Raw genomic sequence first — 24,691 nt, 5'->3', positions numbered from 1 at the left:
AATGGGATAACAATGTAATTGTTATTGTATATTAGACAAATATCTCATTTTTACAGAAAATTGGACACCAAAAAGTTCCTCAATTATAAAATTAGATAAAACTCACTTCAGATTGCTTGTAGGGATTGTTTCAAATTTTGCTTCACACATACATGAGGTAAAATATGCAACATTGTTTCATATTTTGCTTCACACATACAGGAGGTAAAATATGCAACTTTGTTTCATATTTTGCCTCGCTTATATTTAAACGCTTACTATGTATGTATGTATTCTTGATTATATTATCGAAAAAATGTGGGTCTCTCTCAAATTCTCGAGCTCTCTCCCCCTCATCCGTTCATATAGGTGGCTTAGCCTATCATATTTCTTGTAATTTTTTGTTGTTTTGACCCACTGTGCAGTTAAATTTAACCCTCGCTCTCCAAATACTCTCTTACTCTCTCTCTCTCACACACACACAGTCTCTCTCATGCTCTCTCAATCTCTCTCTCTCTCACACACACACACACACTCTCTCTCTCTCACACACACACATGGGTGGACTGCCGGAAAAAATCCTCTTTTATTACGATCACGATTCGGCATGCTTACAGATAGACATATATTGAAATGTATTTTGTTTACATTAGCGATCAAATGTGGTTCTCTCTCAACTTCCCGGTCTGGCTCTCTCCCACACATATACAGGTTAAATGTGGTTCTCTCCCGAAAACAAGGTCTGGCTCCCTCCCACACATACACAGGTTAAATGTGGTTCTCTAGATATACTCCACTCAATCATTTAATTCCAACTGACTCGCACAATGGTTCAAATCGACAAAAATTGCATCTTTTGGCTGGTCTTTATCCTAACTATCTGGAGATACATACATGTAAATGGGTAAATGTATAACCGTCTATTAGTTTACTCTCTCTCTCTTATTATAGTTTTCTCATATGTTCTCTAATTCCATACATTTGTTTGAATAAAACTCTCTCGCACAATAGGTCTGTTCATGTAAGAATTGCCTCTTAGGGCTGGTCTTTATCCTAACTCTCACATTGGGGACCCAATATTTCATGATTGAACGAAATATTTTTTAATTTAAGTGGTAAATGTGTCAACCCTAATATTATTGGAGGTAATATTTTTAGACACCCTAATATTTTGTATATATTTAAGCTATGTTTACATTTAAGCTCTGCTCTCCAAATACTCTCTCGATCTAGCGATCTCTCTCTTGTTCTCTCTCTCTCCCTCTCTCACACACACACACAGCCTGCACAGTGGGCCGAATAGACAAAAACGGCGCTTTTGTATTTAGAATGCCCATTACCCTACTACTTCTTTTCCTTATTTTTTCCACAGTGTGGTGTAGGATATAAAAATATATTTCTGAGATTTTTTATTTTTAGTATAGTGTCATTGATATAACATTGATTGAGAATATGTTTATCTTAACACACGGTTCTGCAAGTGAGTCCATCACCTAAAAGCATCTGATGTAACTATGCTTTGTTTTAGCTACTTTACGATGTACTGCGAAAACTGCTCAAATAAGACCATTTTGACAAAAAGCAACATTTCTTAGCATTGGTGAACCCACTTTGGCATAAACGAAGCCAACAATGACGTCTAATGCCGGTATTTCTATCAAAATTTCAAAAATATATGAATATTCCAATGACTTTCTGAAAAAGTAGCATATCTCTCAAACCTGCGCGAACCTCTAGCTATTTTTGGTGCGCCCAAAGAAAAATATCCTACCTCTCAGAAAATGTGCGATTTATTCTCCAACTCGCAACAACACATTCAAAAACATCCAAAGATTATAAAAATAGAATAGAATATTTATTTTATATAAATTTCTAAATAACTTACTACTACGGTAATTTTGTAACCGGGATTCAATATTCCTTAGATTTGTATGAAAAAGTACGCGTCGTTAAGATGCCATGCTTAAGATCTGAGAATGATTTGTATTCTTTGAGGTTCACGCTCTTGTAAAATAATGATTGAAGATGCTCAAAGTCGACATGCCAAATCACTTGTGTATCATCTTTGGCATCGAACATCTTGCTGGGAGTGATTTGGCATTTTTGGATCTTCAGCAGTTTCATCCGTTCTTTTTACAAATCCTAATCGTGGCTTTTTCTCTAACCCCGTGAAATGGAATCTTAAAATCTAAAATAACTGGTAATATTTTATTTATTTGAATAAAAATGATTAAAATTTTTTTTAATGATTAAGTTTTTAAGTTATTCGACCTTTTTAACGAAATAAAAATAAAAATATATATGTTTTTTATTTATTTCATTTGTAATTGACTTCATTCATTTTTTAATTTTTTAACTTAATGTATGTAATAGTATCACAGTATTTTCTAAAAATAAACACAAAAAAATACACAGGGGTTCGTTTACAATTTACGTAGAAATATTTTAGTCAGATTTTACATAGAACTAATGTAGTTTCACTACCATTGTCAAATGATAATATTGCACTGATCGCTTTTACGATTGCACGATCTTGTTTTATGTATGTAGATTTATTTATTTATTATTAACAGTGTAGTAAATACAGAGTTAGTAAAGGCAAGATATAGCATTGGCTGCTGTGGCCATCAGCTAGAACTTGTAATAGTTGGAAGTTACAATATATTTAGTTTAAATTATAATGTTGGATTTTGATATAAAATTGTAAATTGCATCAATGCTGGCAGATGTCGGTGATTTCAGGATATCCAGTCCTTGGTTATTAAGACAGATGCGGTGAAGATGCGAAAGTCGGTTGCAATATTGTAAAATGTGCTCTACTGAACAGATATTTCCGCACTTGGGGCAAACAATGTTGACGTCTCTGTTAATGAGATGTTGGTGGGTGGAGATAGATAGTATGTCCCATACGGAGCCTGGAAAATAGTCGTATTTTCTTTTTGTCCATATTTGTAGGGTAAATGGGCTTGATGCATGTTGGATTGACATGGTTGTAATGGTTATGTCTGAATAGAGATAATTTGTTGTTATTTTCAGATAATATATCCCTGATTGTATTAACTGAAATCCATTTAATATTCGATAAATTCGAAACAGCTTTAATTGCTGATAAACTATCAGAACAAATAACAGTTTTTTGTTTAGTTGATATTGCAAGGTTAATGGCTTCAAATACACTATGCAACACTGAAAATGCAAACAACTTCTAGTATGCATTTTTGAAAGTACATATTTAGACTACAAAAACCCTAGTAGGGTTTTGTCCTGTCAGATCCAGTTCGGATTTTATGGCCTCATCTAAACCGGGCTAAATCTACACTTTTTTGCATTTATCAGGCCTTTATCTCAGAAACGAATAGAAATTTGGCCTTGCTGTCTTTAGCAATATTGTAGCCCTAAGCTAACAGAACTTATCTTTTGAAAAACCACATAAGAAAAACTCCATCTAAGGCATCAAAATCTATAAAATATAGAAAATTTTACATAATTGCTGAAATTCTGGTCAGTATCGGCTAAACTATTGGGAGTTGAACCAAGTAACCTTTTGCAAAAATAAAGTTCTCAACAAATAAAGTTCTCAACAATTCTTCAGAACATTCTGAAACTCTAAAATGCTTACTTCATGTTGTTTCAGCGGTATTTTGCATCATATCTTTTATAAAACGTATTTCAAACACAGTTCACACCAAAGGTTTATTCTCGCATTTCGGATTTTACTACATTATTGACATTTTTATTAAATCGTCGTTGAAAAATGTACTGAAAACAACGGTATAGATTTTACAACAATGACATGTTCTGAAGAGTTATGTACTACATTCCAGGGAATATTTTTCCAAAAGAAAATATTCAGAAAAAAATTAACGGTTTTGGAGATACGGTGCGATATGTATAAAAATTGTGGAATTTTTGCATATATTTTGAAATTTGATGCAATAAATGTGGTTTTTCGAGTTCAAATTTGCTTCAGAAGATTCGCATTGGTTTCAGAGATATAGCCCCGAATTTCTTTTAAAACTCAATATTTAACCATGTTTAGATGAGGCCATAAAATCCGAGCTATATCTGACACAACAAAACCCAACTAGGGTTTCTTGTCGTTAGGGTCTGTACTTTCAAAAAATCCTCAGTTCGAATTGTTTGCACAAGATCACCTTAAAAATGTTGCACAGTGTTATCCCTGCAGCCTCTGCTGTGAAAATGGAAGCAATATCAATAAGTTTTTTGGTTTTTAAAACATTTCCTTCAGCATCAACAACAGCATATGATGATACTGAGTTTGTTTTCGAAGCATCAGTGCAGAGAATTTGCCAATCAGAATGCTCAGATGAAAATTTTTGAAAATGTTTGGAGTATATTATATTTTGAGTTGTATTTTTGCCTAGAGTACTGAGGGATGTATCACAAGCTTTGTCGGAAAATGTCCAAACGGGATTTTTTATTTTGTTATTAGATATTCTTTCTTTGAAATTAAGTGTGCTGTTCGTTAGAGAACAATAAATGGCTGACGGTGTTTTAGGTTTTCTTTTCGCCCTTAAAATCTTCGACACATCAGTATCGATAAGCGTGGATTTGGAAGATAGAATTTTCTATCCTCGAGAGAGGGTAACCCAGATTCAATAAGCAATGTAATTATGTGTGCCGTTCTGTACGCGTACAAACTTGCTCTGATGCTGTCATGGTATACTGATTTGATTTGTTTTAATGTTGAATTTGGGCTATTGCCGATTAAATACAATCCGTAGTCAATTTAACTTAAAACCAGTGTCTTTACTAAGTATAATTTTTTTGGAATACTATGCCCAGAATTTTGAGTTTGTTGACATAGGATACATTAATTCCATTTTCCGATATATCTGTGGGAGAGCAGTTGTGTTTTCGACAAATGTGAAGAATTGACGACTTTGAGCAAGATATTTTGGTCGTGGTCCATGTATTGATGTCAGCTATGATCCTGGAGAAAAGATTGTTGATTGTTTTTTCAAAATCTATTGATAATACGCTTGCATGGTTTGTAGAATCAATGTGTAGAAGTACGTCTGTGCATCCCTGCGAAGATTTGTAAGCGACTTGGTTGATTGCAATTAGTTTGCGCGCACTTAGGAACCATGATAATCGATTGGCAATTATGCGTTCTAACAGTTTTGATACGCAAGATAGCAGAGATATTGGGCGATACGAGGAGAAATCCGTTTTTGTTTTGTTTGGTTTAGGTATTGGGACAATTGTCGCTGCCTTCCACGAGTGAGGAATTATGCCATTTTCAAAAATTTCGTTGTAAAAAGAAAACAGTTTTTGTTTGCTCTTATCAGATAAGTTTAATAACATCGCATACGATATATTGTCGCGTCCCGGCGTGTTCCCTTTGACCTTTTTCATCGCCAGTAAAAGTTCGGAAACTGAAATTTGTGATTCGATAGTAGATGCTTGTTTGTTCGAAGCATTATTAGAAAATCTTGATGGTATTCTTAATTTGGCGGAACAAAAGTCATTGGAGAAGTTGTTGTTGGATGATTCAGTTGACCATTTATTACCAAAATGATTACCGATTTCAACAGGATCGTTTAAATAAAAACCATTGGACTCCATAGATGTAAATAAATGATGGTCACATTTTTTGGTTAATCTATTTATTTTTTGCCATAAAAAATTTAGGGGAATATCGCGGCTTATGGTTTTGGTAAAGTTGTAGAAGCATAATGCTTTTGCCTTTTTGGATTCATACCTAAATTTGGCATTGGACTTTTTGTATGATTTTAAATTCTCCGCAGAGGGAGCTTTTCTAAATTTGCGATAGCAACGCATCTTGTGTTTGCGTAGAGTATCCAATTCTTTATTCCACCGAGGGACTGTCTTCCTTGGTAAAAATTTAGACATTGTTCTTTTTACAAGCTATGTGAATAGCTTTTGTAAAGATAGCATTAACTTTATTTGTGTTACCATGAAGACTTATATTATCCAATTCCTTATCGACATCAATCTTGTAAGAGACAAAATTTGCCTTTTTTATATTATATTTGTTCAATGGTTTTGATTTTATTAATGGCGTACCCAATACTATTGTTTGCGGAGCAATAAAAAGAAAAAAAAACCAAAAAGAAAACAAAACAACAGCAGCAATTTCGTTATAATAAAAATGATTCAATCCTTTATTGAATAAATATTGTTTGGGAGACAATATCTGTACCTTTTGTTTACAGTGTTATGTGGACGAAAATCCAAGTTATTACTTCAATCGACGAAAATCGAATGACCACTCTTTATTTAGCCAAAGAGAGAATAAAAACAAACGATGGACACTGCAAAGTGGCGCCAATTTTTAGTACATTCTCATTAGAATTTGACATCTTTCACTTTGTGCGAAAACACAAAGTTGCACTTCTGCTAAATGGTAAAGTTCTAACGGAAGAAATGAAACATCATAATTTGAAAAGAGAATGAAACTATTCGTAATTAAACATTGCCGGCCACCTTGAAATATCCAACGATGTTTCAACTTAATTTCTAGTTCTTTAGTTATGAGTACATATTTTACATTAAACGGCGGAACCGTCAATAGTGAGCATTTTAGCAATTTCTTTCCTTTTTGTACATTTCTTATAATATAAATGGTTCGGAAAGCCCATGCCAATTTCCATTGGCGCTACATCCACTACTACTTAGTACCGAAGCGTTGTTCAACCTCCCGGATAGGAGCGATTCGATACAATAACATTTTTTTGTAACTGAAAGAAACGAAAAGTTGTTAAATCTCCCGGATAGGAGTCTCTTCGTTCTATTTCGCCAGAAGGGCGCTACCGACCAGCTAAATTAAAATCAAAAGCGAAGAATTGTTAAATATCCCGGATAGGAAAGTCTTCGTTTTATTTCGCCTGAAGGGCGCTATCGACCAGCAAATTTTAAACTCCCGAATAGGAGCCACTACTAAGAATCTGCTTCCAACTACATGTGGTTTATAAATATTCGTACATTTTTACTCGTCAGACTAGTAATAGCTGAGAGTAGGTTGTCTTATACAATTTTTCTACTATATGAAAAAAGAAAGAAACCAATTTATGTTCATCACGAACAATTCATTTTAATTAGAATGATTAACTAATTTCTTCGTCGTCCTACAACACCGTGTTACATTTGCACGAATTGAAGACCATGGTTAACGCCCGAAAAAACGTTTTATATTAAACGACTCATTTACACGAAGTGCGAGAATTGTCCGATCAGAAGAACCACGAAATCGCCCATTTGAATATCGTGTACCGATAACAACTGTATGTCCTTTTGAATACTTTGACGTAGTCAATAACACTCAATTCAAAAAACGGCGAATGCTTCACATGAACGTCTGAGAAAATGAATTCAAATATTTCTTTTCCTGTAAGAATTGCATTTCGAACTTTTATTTTCCTCATGATTTGCATATCTCACTACTGCAGAATATACTCTTATACTTGGAGAAAGTGGACCAGTAATGATCCAACCGAAAACTGTATTTTGAGCAACCAAAGAACCCAAAATATTAAACTTAATTCCTTGTAAAAGAATTTGTGGATATAGATCAGCACCAATTAGAATATCTACTGGCCTACAGTCGAATAACTGTGGGTCCGCCAAACGAATATTTGGAATACGCGAATATAATCCAGTACCGATGGAAGTGGAAGGCAGATTTTCGGCAATTCTAGGGACTACCAAAGCCGTAAGCTCTATGCAAAATGTATTCTCGTTTGAGGAACCAATACAGAATGAACAGCACTTGTTGGATCTAGCGGAAATAGTTTGATCAACCCCTGAAATAGCAACCGCTGTTGATGTGGTAGAAATACCAATTTTTTGTTGTAACTCCTCAGTAATGAAGGAAGCTTCGGATGCTGGGTCGATAAGGGCACGAACTGGGTGTGAAACTCCCTGGTGAACGATATTCACCGTAGCCGTTCCTAATACGACTTTCTTATTTTCTGCAACGTGGAACACTTGCCTATTTGTTGAAAAGGTACCAGACGAAGAAGAAGAGAGGTCTGGGCTTTGAACTGATACATTTTGCGATACTTTAGGGGTACTTGAATAAGAATTTGACGAAGTCGATTTAGGAGAACCCATATGGAAGGAATTTTCACGATGTAACAGCGTGTGATGTCGCCTGTTACATCTTGAACAGTTATGGTTACTTAGACATTTATGTACTTCATGACCTGGAGTTAGACAATTCATACAACAATGATGACGTCGAAGTGCCGAAAAGCGACTATCGATCGAGCATTTTAAGAATTTGGGACAAAATCTTAAGGGATGAACTAACTTAGGGCACATAATACAAAATCGACCTGAAGAGGTGGATGAGGAAATGGAGAGACTCCGTTTGGAAAACTTGCTTTCATGTTTATTATTGGATTCAATTCCCCTAATGTCACGAAGACACGTAAGTGTCTGAATTCTTTCTGTAGGTTAGGTTAGGTTCAGGATGCGTGACTGCCAATACTGACAGCCACTCCACTCGGAGACCTTGAGGTCCATTGTGATCATCCAGACTATTGTTGTTATTGGTGATTGATGGTGTTTTGTTGTGATGTACTTAGGTGAATCCGGTTATTGTGTTGAATATATGGTGATTGTGTGCATGATGGAGATGATGATTGTTGCTGGTTAATGTGTTTGTTATTGGTGATTGCTGGTGTTGTTGTTGTGATGTAGTTAGGTAAATCAGGTTATTGTGTTGAATATATGGTGATTGCGTGCATAATGGAGATGATGATTTTTGCTGATTAGGGTGTTTGTTATGGTGATGCCAAAGATGATGATGTGAGAGTTCCAATGCTATGTGTTTGGGATGTGGTTGGTTATGTAGGGGGTTTGGATAGGAAGGAGAGGGAGAAAATGGAAATGTACAGAATAGATGAGAGGAGGGAAAAGAAAATAAAGTAATTAGTAATAATCAAGAGTAGGAGAAGAGTAAATGAAAGTAAGGAAAATATGGATATAAGTAAATATGTAAATATAGGTATACTACATGCTACATACGGATGCAGATTAAGTCCGCACTGTACTGCCCCAGAGCCACTTAAGGCTCTTGCAGTACGCTACCAAGATTTTTGGGTCGACAGAGGAAAAGTAGGAAAGAGATTCAATCACGTGTACACCAAAAAGTAAATGCCTTTTGACAATTAGTCTAGGACATTTACATAAAAGGTGCTCAATTGTCTCCGTTTCCTCCTCATCCTCACATAGCCTACAGTACTCAATGCTGTTGCCATCCCACTTGCACGTCATAGATCTAATGCCGCAGTGGCCAGTTATGACTCCTGTGGCGATCCTGATCTCCGACTTGCATAGTGAGAGAAGGGACGCAGTCCTACGCCTCGAGATAGCCGGCCAGATAGACTTTGATACCTTACAACCAGGTACGTCCTGCCATATCCTTTCGGTTTTCTCTGCGTAGAACTGGCTAAGCTTGCCGAGAAAATAGCAAAGCGGGGGTTTGACGTAGTCCTCTACCATAAGGTTAGAGGACTGGGAGCCACGTCTTGCTAATTCGTCAACAATCTCGTTTCCCTCAACATTGCAGTGCCCTGGTACCCAGCATAGCCTAACACGTGAATTACAAGTTTTTAACAAGGACCTACAGTTTTGAACAATCCTAGATTTAATAGTATAAGACCTTAGCGCCTTAAGGGCGGCCTGGCTATCTACATAGATTGTGACTGCCCTACCTGTTTCGTCCGTTAGTCCTACTATTAATTCTAAGGCCTTCATTACTGCGAAGACCTCCGCTTGAAAGACACTGCAATTCGTATTAAGCTTGTAAGAGTGTTTAATGTTTAGCTCATTGCAGTACACCCCCGCACCAGTACCTTCGACCATCTTAGAACCATCAGTAAAGATGGAGAGGCTATCGGGTAGTGGCCTGCCATGCTCCCATTCACTTCTGGCAGGGATATAGACCTCCGCTACATCAAAGTCCAGGGAAGGCGAGATGTAGTCTGTTTCAGACCCACCGCCACATAGTCCGATCTGACTGCTAAGATGTAAAATGCTAGCATGTCCAGACCCTGAAGTACGCCATAGATTAAGCTCCTTGAGCCTCAAGGCACTACGGGATACTAGATACTGAACAGAAGCATCCAGAGGGTGGATGTTCAGTATTGCACTCAGTGCTGCTTGAGGGGTGCTCTTCATTGCCCCCGTAATAAGAACTGAGGCTGATCTTTGCACACTAGCTAGTCTAGACAAATTTGACTTACTATTCAGGGCCTGCCACCAAACAAGACACCCATAGGTCAAAATGGGGCATACCACTGTCGAGAACAACCAATGTACGACATTTGGTCTCAGACCACAACTCTTACCTATCGAGTTCTTACAAGAATAGAGTGCAATTAGACCCCTTTTGGTGCGCTCCTCTGTGTTCCTTTTCCATCTAAGTTGATGGTCAAGAATCACACCCAGGTATTTCGCCTCCGTAGAGAGATTCAACTGCACTCCTTCTAGTGTTGGTGGTACGAACTCGCTGATCTTTCTTTTCCTAGTGAAGAGCACCAGCTCTGTCTTAGCCGGATTCACACCCAGTCCATTGTTGTGAGCCCAGCGTGAGAGTTTAGCAAGTGCCCTTTGCATTAAATCAGATAATGTGGTTAAGAATTTCCCACTAATCAGGATTACCACATCATCCGCATAAGCAACTACCCTTGTTCCTAAATTGTCGAATTCCAAGAGTATCCCATTTATCACCAGTAGCCAGAGCAAGGGGGATAAGACTCCCCCTTGAGGTGTGCCCCTGGTGACAGATCTCCTAATAGAGCTCTCCCCAATATTAGAATTGATCAGTCTGCTTCTAAGCATACTGTCAATCCAATCTATCAAGATAGAGGGGAAACCCAGTGATTCTAGAGCGAGATGAATGGATTCGAGCTTCACGTTATTAAAGGCACCCTCTATGTCCAGAAAGGCAGCCAAAGTGAAATTCGAATCCCCCATATTCTTCTCTATACAACCTACGACACAGTGTAGCGCTGTTTCTGTTGATTTACCTTTAATATAAGCATGTTGAGAATTGCTTATGAGGTCACTGCTGAAGAAAGTTCTAATTTCTAAGTCTAACAACCTTTCCAAAGTCTTTAAGAGAAAAGAGGAAAGACTAATCGGCCTATAGTCTTTAGGCAGCGAGTGACTTGGTTTCCCAGCTTTGGGAATATAGGTCACTGTCACCTCTTTCCATAGTGCCGGAATGTGCGATAGTAGTAAACATGCCTTAAAAATCTTCTGAAGGATGGTTATCAGCACAGCCGGTGCATTCTGAAGCATCGCTGGAATGACACCATCAGGTCCAGGAGACTTATATGGCTGAAAAGTACTTATCGCCCATGAGATTTTGGGATAGCTTATTAATCTGTTGACAAGAGCCACCTCCTCGGGCGTGCGGTTCATGCTTTCATACACACTCGGTGCACTCGAGCTGGCATCCTCACTCCCAGGGAAGTGTGTTCCTGTCAGCAGATCTAGAGTCTCCAGAGCGGAGTTAGTCCAGGTACCGTCATCCCGTTTGATGCTCCCGAAGGGTTTTGGATCCTTCGAGATCACCTTACGGAATCTCGCCGCTGCATTAACCCCTTCTATCGATTCACTAAAGCTTTTCCACGAGTCCCTTTTAGCTTTCCTGATTTCACTCTTATACCGATTGAAACTCTCTTTATAGAGATTCCAGTCGGTATCAGACTTTGTTCTGTTAGCTTTATTATATGCTTTCCTACAACTTTTCCTAAGCTTAGCCAGCTCCTTATTCCACCAAACTGGTTGTGTTCTCCTACCAGGATAAGTTAATGGGCAGGACTTCTCATAGCAACCCAGGAGGACACGCGTGAGATCTTCAACTTGGCCATCTATTTCCTCCGTTGTACGTGGTTCGGAGAACTCGCACAACCTCGAGGAAGCAAGGGAGTTGTAGATTTCCCAGCTTGTTCTCCTTGGATTCCTATGAGGTAGTTGCCTTTTACCTCCAAAATGCACTCGAAAGTGTATCCCCCTGTGATCTGAAAAAGAACACTCATTCGATACTCTCCAGTCCATTATGGAAGTATCCTCCATATTTGTAAGAGTGATGTCTAAGACCTCCTCTCTTACCCTATTATGAAAGGTGGCGGTGTCACCCCTGTTGCATACTCTCTGATTATTAACTAAAATAAAATCGAATATGGACTCACCCCTCGTATTGGTGTCTCTGCTTCCCCAGTGAAAGTGGTGAGCATTTGCATCACAGCCCATCACCAATCTGCAGCTGCCCGCCGTCTCCTCCACAAGTTTGCGCACCAATTCGCTAGGTGGGTCGGGTGCCTCATACGGCATATAGACTGAGGCCAAGACTAGAGCCCTACCGGTAACCTCATCCAGTCTCACCACAGTCGTATCACCATCACTGTAATTGTAGAGTTGAAAAAGATTTAAACTTTTTCTAGCTACAATACAAGTTCTTACTTTATCTCCATTATTCGCATGGAATAGTGAGAAGTGCTTATTGTTTAGCCCAGAAACCCTATTTTTATACAAATAGGGTTCCTGGACCAAAGCAATATCCACAGCAGAGTCTGTGAGGGAGAGAAGGAGTTCAGCAGCTGCGGCCTTACAGTGGTGCAGATTAATCTGCAACACCTTGAGACCGTGCTGCTGAACAACCTTACTGTGACCCCGAGAACCTGAACCGAAGTCCACCGGACCCGAAGTACAGCACTCCCCCACAGTCTCTGATGTATTCAGCACTCTCACTGTCAATGGTGAAACGCATCACCATGCCGTCTCTCTCTCTGAAGCGCTTCAAAAGCCTCCAGCCGTCTACCGACAGACCCCTGTTTTGCTTCCGCAGCATCTTAACAACTCCCCCTGCGTCAGAGTCAGGAGGCGGCACCCACGTAGTGGCCACAATCCTCCTGGGAATCTCCTCCACAGGGACAGCAGCTAGTTTACAGCCTTCCCAGAGGTTACCAGAATCCCCTACTAGCTGGACAAGGAAGTCTCTCGACTCCTCGTCCTGGCAGTAGAGAATTCTGATTCCCCTTTGGATGACTGCTCTGCCGAAGCCGGTCTTGCTGGCGTCAACCTCATCAGAGGTGATGGCCTCTCTCAACAGGCCTTCCACTGCAATCCAGTGCGAATCGCTGATCCTCCCATCCAGATCAGCCTTGTCAATTATCGCCACCCGGAGATTCTCCGGGGCGATCACGCCTTCCCGGTTAACTGGCAACGGGGTCCTGCCCTTGGAAGTCCGTGGGTATGACATGCCTGGGTCGGCTTTACTAGCCTTCCCAGGTTGAGCCCCTTCAGACTTCCCCTGACCGGTCGTCCCTTGTGAGAGCGGTCCCATGTGGTTGCTCGGTCGACGATCCACCACCCTCTTAGCTACAGGATGCGGATCCTCAGAAGATCTGACCCTCTTGACGCATTCCTGCGCAGATGTCTTCGAGTATCCGCTCTGTTTTGAGGTCGATGGTCCGTCATCCGCTGCAACCCCATGGCCACTCCCACTGCCAGCACCTCTCTTTACATCAGAAGAATGAGCTCCAGTAGGTGTCGACGACTTTACAGTTGTCTGTTGTCCAGTCAACTGTAAGTTCGTCGCCCCTACTGGATCTACACCCTTCTTTACCCCGGCGGGTTCAGTGGCAGACACTGGCAAGACAGTCGGCATAGGCGGTACCTTTGACGGTTGTCTAACTGGTGGCTGCACTTTACCCTGCACCAACTTCGAAACGGAAGGGATCACTCCAGTGCTTCCCTTACGCTCCGTAGTCTTCGGGGCCAGTGGAGTCGACCTGTCTAATCCTGCCGCGGTCGTCGCAGACGCTCGCAAGGGATTAGAGCAGGTTGACAGCACTGGTTTTGTGGTTCTCCCCATAGAGGTTGCCTTTTTCTCAGCCGCTGAGCTGGAAACTGCAGCCTCCACAGGGGTCGGGATCTGGTCAATTGGCAGGGAGATCCTTTCAAAGTGAGGGTATTTCTTTTCAAAACGCCTCACAAATCTGATCTTCAGGCCAATTTCCCTAAATTCCGACGGAGTCACCTCGGATGGGTCCTTGCAAATAAATCTACGACAGTAGTAGATGGCTCTCCGGTAGTTATACCTGTCCTTCTTCTGCCGAGATTTATTGGCTTTGGTAGAGGGAGACATGGGGGGGCCGTCGACGTATCCTCCTCCACAGCATCCTCAACCAAGGCGTCTTGCCTGTTCAGGGTTGGTTTGTCGGAACCGACCGACAGTTTAGCCCCTGAAGGAGAGGGAGCCTCAACAGTTAGGTTAGAGCTCTCCAAAGCACGAGAGAGAGAGTAGCGGTGGATGATTGAGATGGGATAATTGTGATATCCATCTCATCATCCTCCCAACTCTCCCAGTCCCATGGAGGGGGGCTCTCCTGACTGAGTCGGAGACTCTCACTGTCCCTCAGGAGCTCGAGCAATTCCCTGCTCTGCTTATCAATTGCGTCACTGACATTGTCCAGAGTCGGTTCGTTGACGTCCCCGCCCAGGGGTTGGGTGTTCGCACGAGGTGCGGCATTGTCCGGGTTCGAAGCAAGGGTCGGTAATGGAGATGGTTTGGGATTGTTGTTGTGGTTTTGTTTTTTAAAATTTGAATTATCCATAAGAAGTTGACGGTAATGGGGGAGCTGAGTACAGCCATGGCATAGCCCTCCACTACCATGACTGGGGCACTGACTACTCGCTGAGGTGCCCAGGTATCAAGCGAGGCTCCGTACGGATACAGTTGGTACCCTAACTGCAAACCTTGGAACACCGATAGGCACGAGGTCGCATAACACCCCGGTGTTAGGGGATCTCTCAATTACTTTGGTAGGAGATCGCTACCAAATATATGTCACTCAATCCAAGGATACACTTTGACTTTCAGTGCACTAAGTTGGTATCTGACAATGAGTGGATAACCTTTGGTCGATCACAGCCTCCCAGTTCAACACTACAGGAAGTTGAATGAGAGAGCTGCGACGTCTAGCCCTCGCATCGCGCCAAGATTGTTATCCCCGGCGAGGGATTCTTTCTGTAAGAAAGGAATCTAAATCTTTCCATGAAGATAGGACCGATTTATCTTGAACATTTTGTTCCCACAATTGAACAGTGTTTGTGGGTAATCTTTGGATGCAACTGAAAACAAGAATCGGATCCCAATCGTTGGTCGAAACATCATAAATTTCCATAGCAGAAATGCAACTATTTATACCCCGCTGTAACATGATTCTATATCAATGACCGGAAGGTCGAACAATAACTTTAATTCGTTATTCACCAGAATTCGTACATTGTCGTACGTCTCCTTCAAAGCATTCCAAGCCAACTTAAAACTCCTATTCGTCAAAGGGAATTTTGAAACAATATCTTTCGCTTCGCCACTAGTTTTCTTCAATAAGTGACATAGCCTCTCTATGTCACTCAAGCGCTTGTTGTCAATAAACAATGCAGAAAAAAGATCCCTAAACTTAGGCCACGAAAGAAAATCGCCATTGAAAATGTCAATATCACATGGTGGAAGGTTTAAACTATGGAAAACATTATCACTGTATGAAGCGGATACTTCAGCTGATGATCTAGTTATATTCAAACCTTCAGGAACAGAAAATCTTTCGCCAGAAGTAGGAGAAGAATACATCGACCTAGCTCTATGTTCACAAATTTTCCGATTGATCATTGCAATTGTATTTATATACGCCTTGAAAGCTAACTGATATTTACACTCTGCTGGTGTAATGTCATTGGGATCGGGTTTATCAGCAGTATTTAGGAAATTAAGACATTCGTCAAACATCTCTTTTACTTTTTTCCAAATTACTTTCAATTCGGCTGCCTGAGCTTCAAGAATATAGATATCCAGATCTTCAGCTCGGAGAGAAGTGAAGTTGGAATCAAACGTAATGAGAGCATCTGTAGCTCTGATGAATCTGTCTAGAGGAGTAACCGACATAACGATGAAAATCGAAATAAAATTTGAATGAAATCGAAAAATGTCCTTTCTAAAATGGACCAAAACAACCTGACTTGAAGAAGTAGTTCACAATGCACGAAAATGCTATAATATATTAACTTGTCAACTAAAGTTTATCAAGCCAACGTAGGAAATCAGTGTTGATTTTTCTTAAAATCTGCCAAATTCTAAGTGGTTGTAAAATTTGTATCGAAAAATACACTCTTTTTTATTTTAATGTACCGAAAAATACAATAAAACGTACTAAATTACCAATGTAAAACGAAAAATTGTAGAAACTTCTCAAAAATTCCAAAAAAATTGAAATAAACCAACAATTGTGAAAATCGGTATCGAAAAATACCCAACTTTATTTTTAATGTATCGAAAAATACACCAAAATCCAAAAAAACTGCAAAATATTCTTTTCGAAAAGTCACTAAATTTTGTTTAGTACACAAATGTATCGAAAATACACTATTTTTAATTTATTGTACCGAAAAATACAATAAAAAGAACAAAATTGACAAGAAACGTAAAATTTTTATTTTTCCCTGTGTACTGAAAAGCCTTCAAAATTTCTCTCAGTGCACTAAATTTCGGATATGTGTATCGAATAATACACAAACAAATTATTTCTCAAGAGAAACACAAACGAATAATTAAACTTTCCAAAAAATTTAAATAAATGGATGAAAATCCACAAATTTTGAATAATGTTTAACCTATTGTAGGGTGCACGGACTGTAAGATGCACACTAATTACCAACAATAACAAGAAAAACAATTATTTTGTAAAAGATATTCGAAAAGAAATTTCATTAAAATATTCAGAATGAATAAAAAACTTTTCACGCACCCCTCGTATATTTACCTTTTGGCGCGGACCTCGTATATTTATAACACGTGTGTGTATATCGATCGAACGATCAACAGAACAGATGACTGCAGTGATGGGTATTTGTTGTTACAACTCAACGGTTGGTGGCTAGTAGAGTTGTTAGTGTTTTTTCTTTTTTCTTTATTTCTTTTACTTTGCAATTTGAATATGCATTGAAAATACACTAACAACGATATTAATATTTTTCTCGAATAGAAAAAGAATACCAACAAATATTAATCACTGCTCTCTTTAACTTTGGATGTTATTTTGAGTACTCTAAGAGTCTAACGAAGTAATAAGAAATGTAGTTATTCTTGAAGAGAATAACAACAACAACAACTATAACGACGCGACGGCGTTGTGGGGCGAATGTTAGCAAACTAATTTAGCACTTTATTTTTTGTTGTAAAACAGAAATTACATTCGCGAATGCTCACTTCTTTGATGGTACTCACCTAGCTTAAATAATAAAGAAGTTGATGACAATAATTATGAGGGATGATGATGATGTTTATGTTGCTTTATTGTTGATGACGGAGTCAGATCGCCTTTGTAACACAACGAAAAAACCAATTGCTGTTGCTTCCCAAGTGAAGAGAATCCGAATCCTTTTGCTGGAAGCAATGTATTCGGCTCGATTGGACCAATGTTTGCGAGCAATAAAAAGAAAAAAAAAACCAAAAAGAAAACAAAACAACAGCAGTATCAATTTCGTTATAATAAAAATGATTCAATCCTTTATTGAATAAATATTGTTTGGGAGACAATATCTGTACCTTTTGTTTACAGTGTTATGTGGACGAAAATCCAAGTTATTACTTCAATCGACGAAAATCGAATGACCACTCTTTATTTAGCCAAAGAGAGAATAAAAACAAACGATGGACACTGCAAAGTGGCGCCAATTTTTAGTACATTCTCATTAGAATTTGACATCTTTCACTTTGTGCGAAAACACAAAGTTGCACTTCTGCTAAATGGTAAAGTTCTAACGGAAGAAATGAAACATCATAATTTGAAAAGAGAATGAAACTATTCGTAATTAAACAACTATATTGGTAATTGTGGGAAAGTGGTCACTGCCATATAAGTCGTCTAGTGTGTGACTACTAGCCAGAGATAGAAGGGATGCAGAGCAGCACTATATGTCAATATTGGTGTGTGTTCCAAATGTTGATAAGTGTGTGGGGTTTCCACCCTTGAGAACGCATAAATTTTGAATATTGATGGCATTTTCTATAATATTACCTCTAGGATTAGTTGTGCTTGATCCCCAAATGATGTTCCAGCTGTTTACATCACCGACGAGTATTATAGGGGTATGTATGTTACAAAAGAGATCTGAGATATCGCCAACTGAAAATGTTTCATTTGGATTGATGTATGCTGAAACAATCGTAAATTTTATATTAAGAGTAACCTCAATTGATATGTTTAAAAGTTTCGAGTTGTTTGTAATTTTTTGTGAGGTATATAATTTTTAAAGAACACAGCTACTCCGCTTTTGGCTGTTCTGTTATCAGGATGATTTACTGAGTAACAGATAAAGGGGGATGGTGCAATGGGATTCCCATTATATGGTATGTGGGTTTCCTGGGAAATAGAGTTCTCTCCCAGAAACCCAATTCACTTTGCCGAAAAACTTGTACGTGTGACCACTGACTATCTAACAGATTAGCATATCATGTCAATATCTTCTGTATCTATTTCAGACCTTCTTGCTGTAATTTTAGCAGGTGTCTCTTTGAGAGCATTGCTATTTGTATCTGCAGATGATGCTCTTGAGATATTGAGTGATGATGTGGTTGGCATGTTGAGAAGAGAAGTGGTGAATTTTGGGCTTTGTTCATTTTGAGTGCGTGATGATGATGTTGATGTATTAGTATGTTATGTGGTAGTATTATTGTTGTCAGTTGTGGAGCTGAGTGAGGAGAGAGAATTGTTGGATTTGAATGATGAATTTTGCTGAGTGGTTGATGGTGAGTTGGCAGTGGTTGTTGTATTAGTTTCTTTTTTTGGTTGTTCGTTTTCTTTTGTATTGGGGGATTGTATATTTGTTGTTTTCTCAACGGTAGTTGTGGTGTTGTTGACATTATTGATATTGATTGTTTTTAATTTTAGTTTTCGCTCTTCTATTGCTTCTTCTAATTTCTCAATTGGTACTTCAAAATCAGTGCGCTTTGGTGTTTGTTCCGATGCCTCTTTAAACGAGCATTTATTTTTTATTTTATATTTTAACACTTCTTTTCTCTGTAATAGAGCGGGACATTGTTTGTTGGTTGAGCGGTGAGAATGGTTGCAATTTACGCATTGGATCTTAGTGCAGGGGGTGGGGTCATGAATCATGGAAAAACAAAATTATGCATTTTCACTCATGATTTTTACAAGAGCGTGACTACGGAAAGAGGCACCCCATTGCACTGCATTTTAACTGACCCTTTGGCACTGCATTTTAACTGACCCTCTGGCACTACATTTTAAGTGACCCTTTGGCATTGCATTTTAACTAACCCTTTGGGGTAGAATAGGAGGCAGTCCAAAGCACGTGTTTTGATACAGGCATTCTGCGGAAATTGTGCAAGCCATTACAAAATATGCCAGAACAAATAAAATGCATTATTTGTGTAAAATAAGGGGTCGATTATGGATAGCAACCCAACTCCAGTTGCGTTGCCCACAGCAAATTTAGAATTTTTCATAGAATTTTCTATTTCCGCATTTAAATTTATACTTTTTTACAATTAAATTTATAGCTGAAGGTTCAAAACACTGATATTGATTGAATTTGACAAAAATTTTCGTCTTTTTGCTCATTTTAATTGCATGATTTTCTCTTCTGGGTGACGTAGGGGATGGAAGATACCAAGGAACGGTCCTGACCGGTTTTAACATGGCAAAGCCCAGGATTTATCTTGGTCCCTCTTTCATCCCAAGTGGACACTGACCTCCCCGTGGTGTCACCTGGGGAACTGCCTTTAACACCCGTTAAAGGTAGTGAGCTAACATGTGCCGCGCGTTCACCCATAAGAACGTTAAAAACTTGGGTTTAGGCGTCGGGTTAGTAACCCTCCCCTAGAAAAAACAGCCTACTATGAAAAAACGAAAGAAAAGAAAAACAAACCCCTCTAAAGTTGACGAACCCCGCAAACGTTTTAAGGACCATGATCTGCGAATCTGCACCTGGAATGTTCGCACTCTTTATAGAGAAGGTGCAGTCTTCGCATTGGCAGACGTACTTGAAAAGTACAAGACCGATATTACTGCCATACAAGAAATACGATGGATTGGGAAAGGCGTCACAACAACACCTAAAGGTGACGCACTGTATTATAGCTGCCATGACGTAAAGCATGAGTTTGGTTGTGGATTCGTAGTTAGTCGGAGACTAAAACATCTTGTATCCAGCTTCACTCCAGTGAATGAAAGACTTGCTGCAATTCGAATAAAAGCTAAATTCTTCAACATCAGCTTTATTTGCGCTCATGCTCCCACTGAAGAAAAGGATGAACAGACCAAAGATATATTTTACGAGCGCTTAGAAGAAACATATGACCGTTGCCCTGCCCATGACATTAAAATCATTCTAGGCGATTTTAATGCCAAAATTGGAAAGGAGAATATCTTTGGCCCAACAGTCGGGAAATTCAGTCTCCACAGTGAAACATCTGACAATGGTATGAGACTGATAGACTTTGCAGCTGCAAAAAACATGGTAGTTAGCAGTACCAGATTTAATCATCTCGATATTCATAAGGGCACCTGGCTGTCTCCAGATCAGAAAACAAGAAACCAAATTGATCATGTTGTGATAGATGGAAGACATTCATCGAGCGTGTTGGATGTACGATCGTTCCGAGGCGCAAACATTGATTCGGACCACTACCTTGTTGCAGCAAAGGTACGCACCCGCTTAAACGTAGCAAACAAAGTACGAACAGACACAACACGAAAGCTAGACATCGGTAAGCTGCAATCACAACAGATAGCCACAGCATATTCCACTCAACTAGCCCAATTGCTTAATCAAAGCCCTCCTCATCCCGATAACATATCAGCGCAATGGCAAAGCATTGCCCACTCCATGCAAACAGCCGCAAAATCCATACTTGGATACCAGAGACCTCCACCAAGGAATCCATGGTATGATGAGGAGTGTCGTGCTGCCACCGAAGAGAAAAATGCGGCATATAAGGCTACTTTACAATCCGTAGCAACGCGTAGCGCACGAGAGAGATACAGGGAGAAAAGGAGAGAGGAGAAACGTCTTTTCCGCAGGAAAAAGAGAGAGATGGAAAAGCGGGAGTGTGAAAAAATCGAGATGTACAGGAGCCAGAATGAAGTCCGAAAATTCTACCAAAGAGTCAAGCATCAAACTGATGGCTTTGGTACAGGCACATCCTCCTGTAGAGACCAGCAAGGTAATTTGGTAACTGATACAGATAGTGTACTCAGGATATGGAAAGAACATTTTTCAAATCTGTTGGTATCCAATAGCAGCGAAGACGACGAAGATACCACAGTCCCAATCCCAGAAGATGGTATTGAATGTATACCGCCCAGCCAAGATGAGGTAAAGACAGCAATAAATCGGCTGAAGAATAATAAGGCAGCAGGGGCCGATGGCTTACCAGCCGAGCTGTTCAAAACCGGAGGCGACACGCTGATAAGGTGTATTCATCAGCTAGTTAGCACCATCTGGCAGGAAGAACGAGTACCCGACGATTGGAACCTGAGTATCCTGTGCCCCGTCCACAAGAAGGGAGATAAGACTGTATGCTCTAACTATAGGGGCATAAGTCTACTCCCTATTGCCTACAAGATCGTGTCAGGGATATTGTGCGAACGACTAAAGTCAATGGTCAACGAGATTATTGGACCATACCAATGCGGCTTTAGACCTGGCAAGTCCACCATTGACCAGATATTTACCCTGCGGCAAATCCTGGAGAAGACCCAAGAGATGCAGATCGACACCTACCACCTTTTTGTCGATTATAAAGCAGCCTTCGACAGTCCGCTGCGCTCAAAGGTATTCCAAGCCATGTCTGAATTTGGTATTCCCGCAAAGCTCATCCGGCTTTGTAAAATGACTTTAACTGACACGAGGTCCTCAGTTAAAATAGGAAAGAACCTCTCCGAAGAGTTTGGTACCAAAAGAGGTTTCAGACAAGGAGACAGCCTTTCGTGTGACCTCTTCAACATCCTGCTAGAAAAGGTTATACGAGAGGCAAACGTCAAAAGAAGTGGCACAATCTACACCAATAGTCACATGTTACTTGCTTATGCTGATGATATAGACATCATGGGTCGATCAGTAAAAGAAGTAACTGATACCTTTATAAAAGTCGAAGGAGAATCTGCTAAAGTGGGTCTGGCGGTAAACGGTGAGAAGACCAAGTTGATGGTGTCGACGCGCAATGCGTCCATTGAGCTCGGACCGACTGTGGAAGTTGGTTCCTATAATATTGAGGTAGTAAAAGACTTCGTCTACCTCGGCACCTCCGTCAACACAACAAACGACATCAGTTGTGAAATAAAAAGAAGAATTGTATTGGCCAACAGATGCTACTTTGGATTAAGTAAGCAGTTTAAAAACAAAGCCACATCTCGTCAAACAAAAATAACGCTCTACAAAACACTGATACTACCCGTGCTGATGTATGGCTCCGAAGCCTGGGTACTTGCGCAAGCAGACATGGCAGTGCTTGGTGTGTTTGAGAGAAAAATTCTTCGAAAGATCTACGGACCAATCTGCGTTGACGGTGAATATCGACGTCGCATGAACCACGAGCTGTATCTGCTATACAACGACATCAATATTGTTAAACGTATCGAGAAGCAGCGATTGCGTTGGCTAGGCCATATCAAAAGAATGAGCGATGATGAACCCACTAAAAAGGCGTATGAATACATGCCACATGGCGGTGCACGCAGAATTGGCAGGCCAAGGAATAGATGGCGCAAACAAGTGGATGATGAGATGACAAGGCGCGGTATTCCAGAGAGCAAAGCAACAAATAGAGAGGAATGGAGATCTCTTCTTAGTTCGGCCTATAGAACAAATGTTCTGTAATGGGCCAGCTAAGTAAGTAAGTAAGTAAGTAAGATTTTCTCTTCTGGCAACGCAACTACAGTTGAGTTGCTATCCATAATCGACCCCTAAAAATATTAAGAACTTTATTACATTAACACAAATTATGAAAATTCTCCATTGAATTTAGTTGCAAATTTGCGTGTTTCCTACGCGATTTCGACATGTACTCCAACAGTACTCCATTCGAAAATTTTCTTCTCTTGAGTTACCGGAAAAATGTTCACAAATGAAATATTATTTAGTTTGTATCAACAAATGTTTGAAAATGTTAACACGCTTATCTCTTATTGGAAAATGTATCCCGCTGCCTGTAGAGATGTACAAACTGATTTATGTACATGTAGGGATCTCTAACAACTGCTAATAATATGTAGCGAACGGAGTGCCTTTTTCACGACTCCGTTTGGACTGCATCCGGATGCTGTTAAATTGTGAGGAATTGGAGTGCCTTTTTTACGACTCCGCTGAACTGCATCCGGATGTTGTTAAAATGTGACAAGTGGATGTGATTCTTTGGATGGCATCCAAATGCGGTTAAAATGTGAGGACTGGAGTGCCTTTTTCACGACTCCGGTTGAACTGCATCAAAACATGCCGTGACAGAACTAGTCCACATTGCACTACTTCCAATTTATTTTGCTGGGTATGTATTCTTTCACTTTGCATGGGATTATGCCAATATCAACTGTTTGTGGAACTTCATACAGATCGAAATCTAGAATGTGCATAGGTGTTTTAGATACAACTCCGTTTCTAAAGGATGTTATCTTTTTGCATCCAACAAATCCTTGCGATTTCATTTCTTTCACGATTTCTTCTTCGCTAAGGTTAGTGACAGGTCGCAGTGTACAAAACCTTTGACAATATTTAGAGTGGGATGTAGTTAGTGTACACTAAACACCTGCATGGATACAACTGAATATATCAGTTCCGACATTTTTCAACATTGAGTGAGTATGGATATGTAGAATGTAGTTTCAGTTACCAGTTGATACTGATACTTTTTCAAACAGGTATGATATGAGTTGGTATAGACAGAAAAATAGGAACATATTTGTTTATATCTGGTTTGTACAAACTGATATAAATGGATATTGGTGTGATACAATAAGTATTTATTGTATGTAGCCCAAACAAAATAGGAATTGAAATAGAAAAATTCCCACAGAGCTGAATTTTGGTGGAAAAGTAGGATTTGTCATTACAAATGAGGTCCTAAAAATCTCTGTTGATCCCATGCGTGCGAAGAAACTTATTCATGGTCATAGGTCATATTTTTGGTTTTTTTTTATATATCTCAAAAACTGTGAGCCTTACCAAAAAGTGACTAAAGCAAAAGACAACGACCGTAAAATTCTCTATAAGATATCGCGTTCCTAAGAGTCAAATAATAATGATATGCACATATAAAGCACCTATAACTTATTTGACCCGAAAGTCAGGATACAAAATCTGGTTAGACATGGTGCTACTGGACCGAGTACTACAAACCAAATCAAAAATGTGAATTTCGAATTTCTTTAGAATCATTCCATGGACCAATAACAAATTCTGCATTATGAAAACCATTAGGAATAACAAAATCGTTTGATTTGTTATGGAGGGTATATTATGTTTATCATTCTGTTTGTAACTCCTCGAAATAATAATTTAAGATCATATAAAGTGTATATATTCTTTATCAGCCTGCTTGTACACCGATATAACCCCATGACTGTACTTCTGTGGAAATGACTTTAATGTCCCAAGTATGTAGGTGGATAATACTTCGGTAAATGTATTGTAG

General features: G+C 39.5%; 1 protein-coding gene across 5 annotated transcripts in view; it reads left to right on the top strand.

The window, feature by feature from the left end:
- The window catches only part of LOC141403598 (uncharacterized), a 261,508-nt gene that overhangs the window by 69,474 nt on the left and 167,343 nt on the right, over positions 1-24,691 (top strand). The window contains exon 1 of one of the 5 annotated variants that reach the window (XM_073986267.1): positions 12,621-22,908. The exons of 3 other annotated variants lie outside the window; for them this stretch is intronic. Coding sequence is in view for 1 of the 2 variants with exons in the window: in XM_073986263.1 (XP_073842364.1) it covers positions 19,903-22,884 (2,982 nt within the window). In the remaining variant the exon portion in view is untranslated. Of the gene's footprint in view, positions 1-12,620; positions 22,909-24,691 lie in introns of those variants that run through there. One more of the 5 variants, XM_073986263.1, reaches the window with a different exon arrangement.

Source organism: Musca autumnalis, unplaced genomic scaffold, assembly GCF_047663935.1.
Source record: "Musca autumnalis isolate F117 unplaced genomic scaffold, ASM4766393v1 scaffold_4, whole genome shotgun sequence".
NCBI lineage: Eukaryota > Metazoa > Arthropoda > Insecta > Diptera > Muscidae > Musca > Musca autumnalis.
This window is presented reverse-complemented; position numbering and strand designations above follow the sequence as displayed.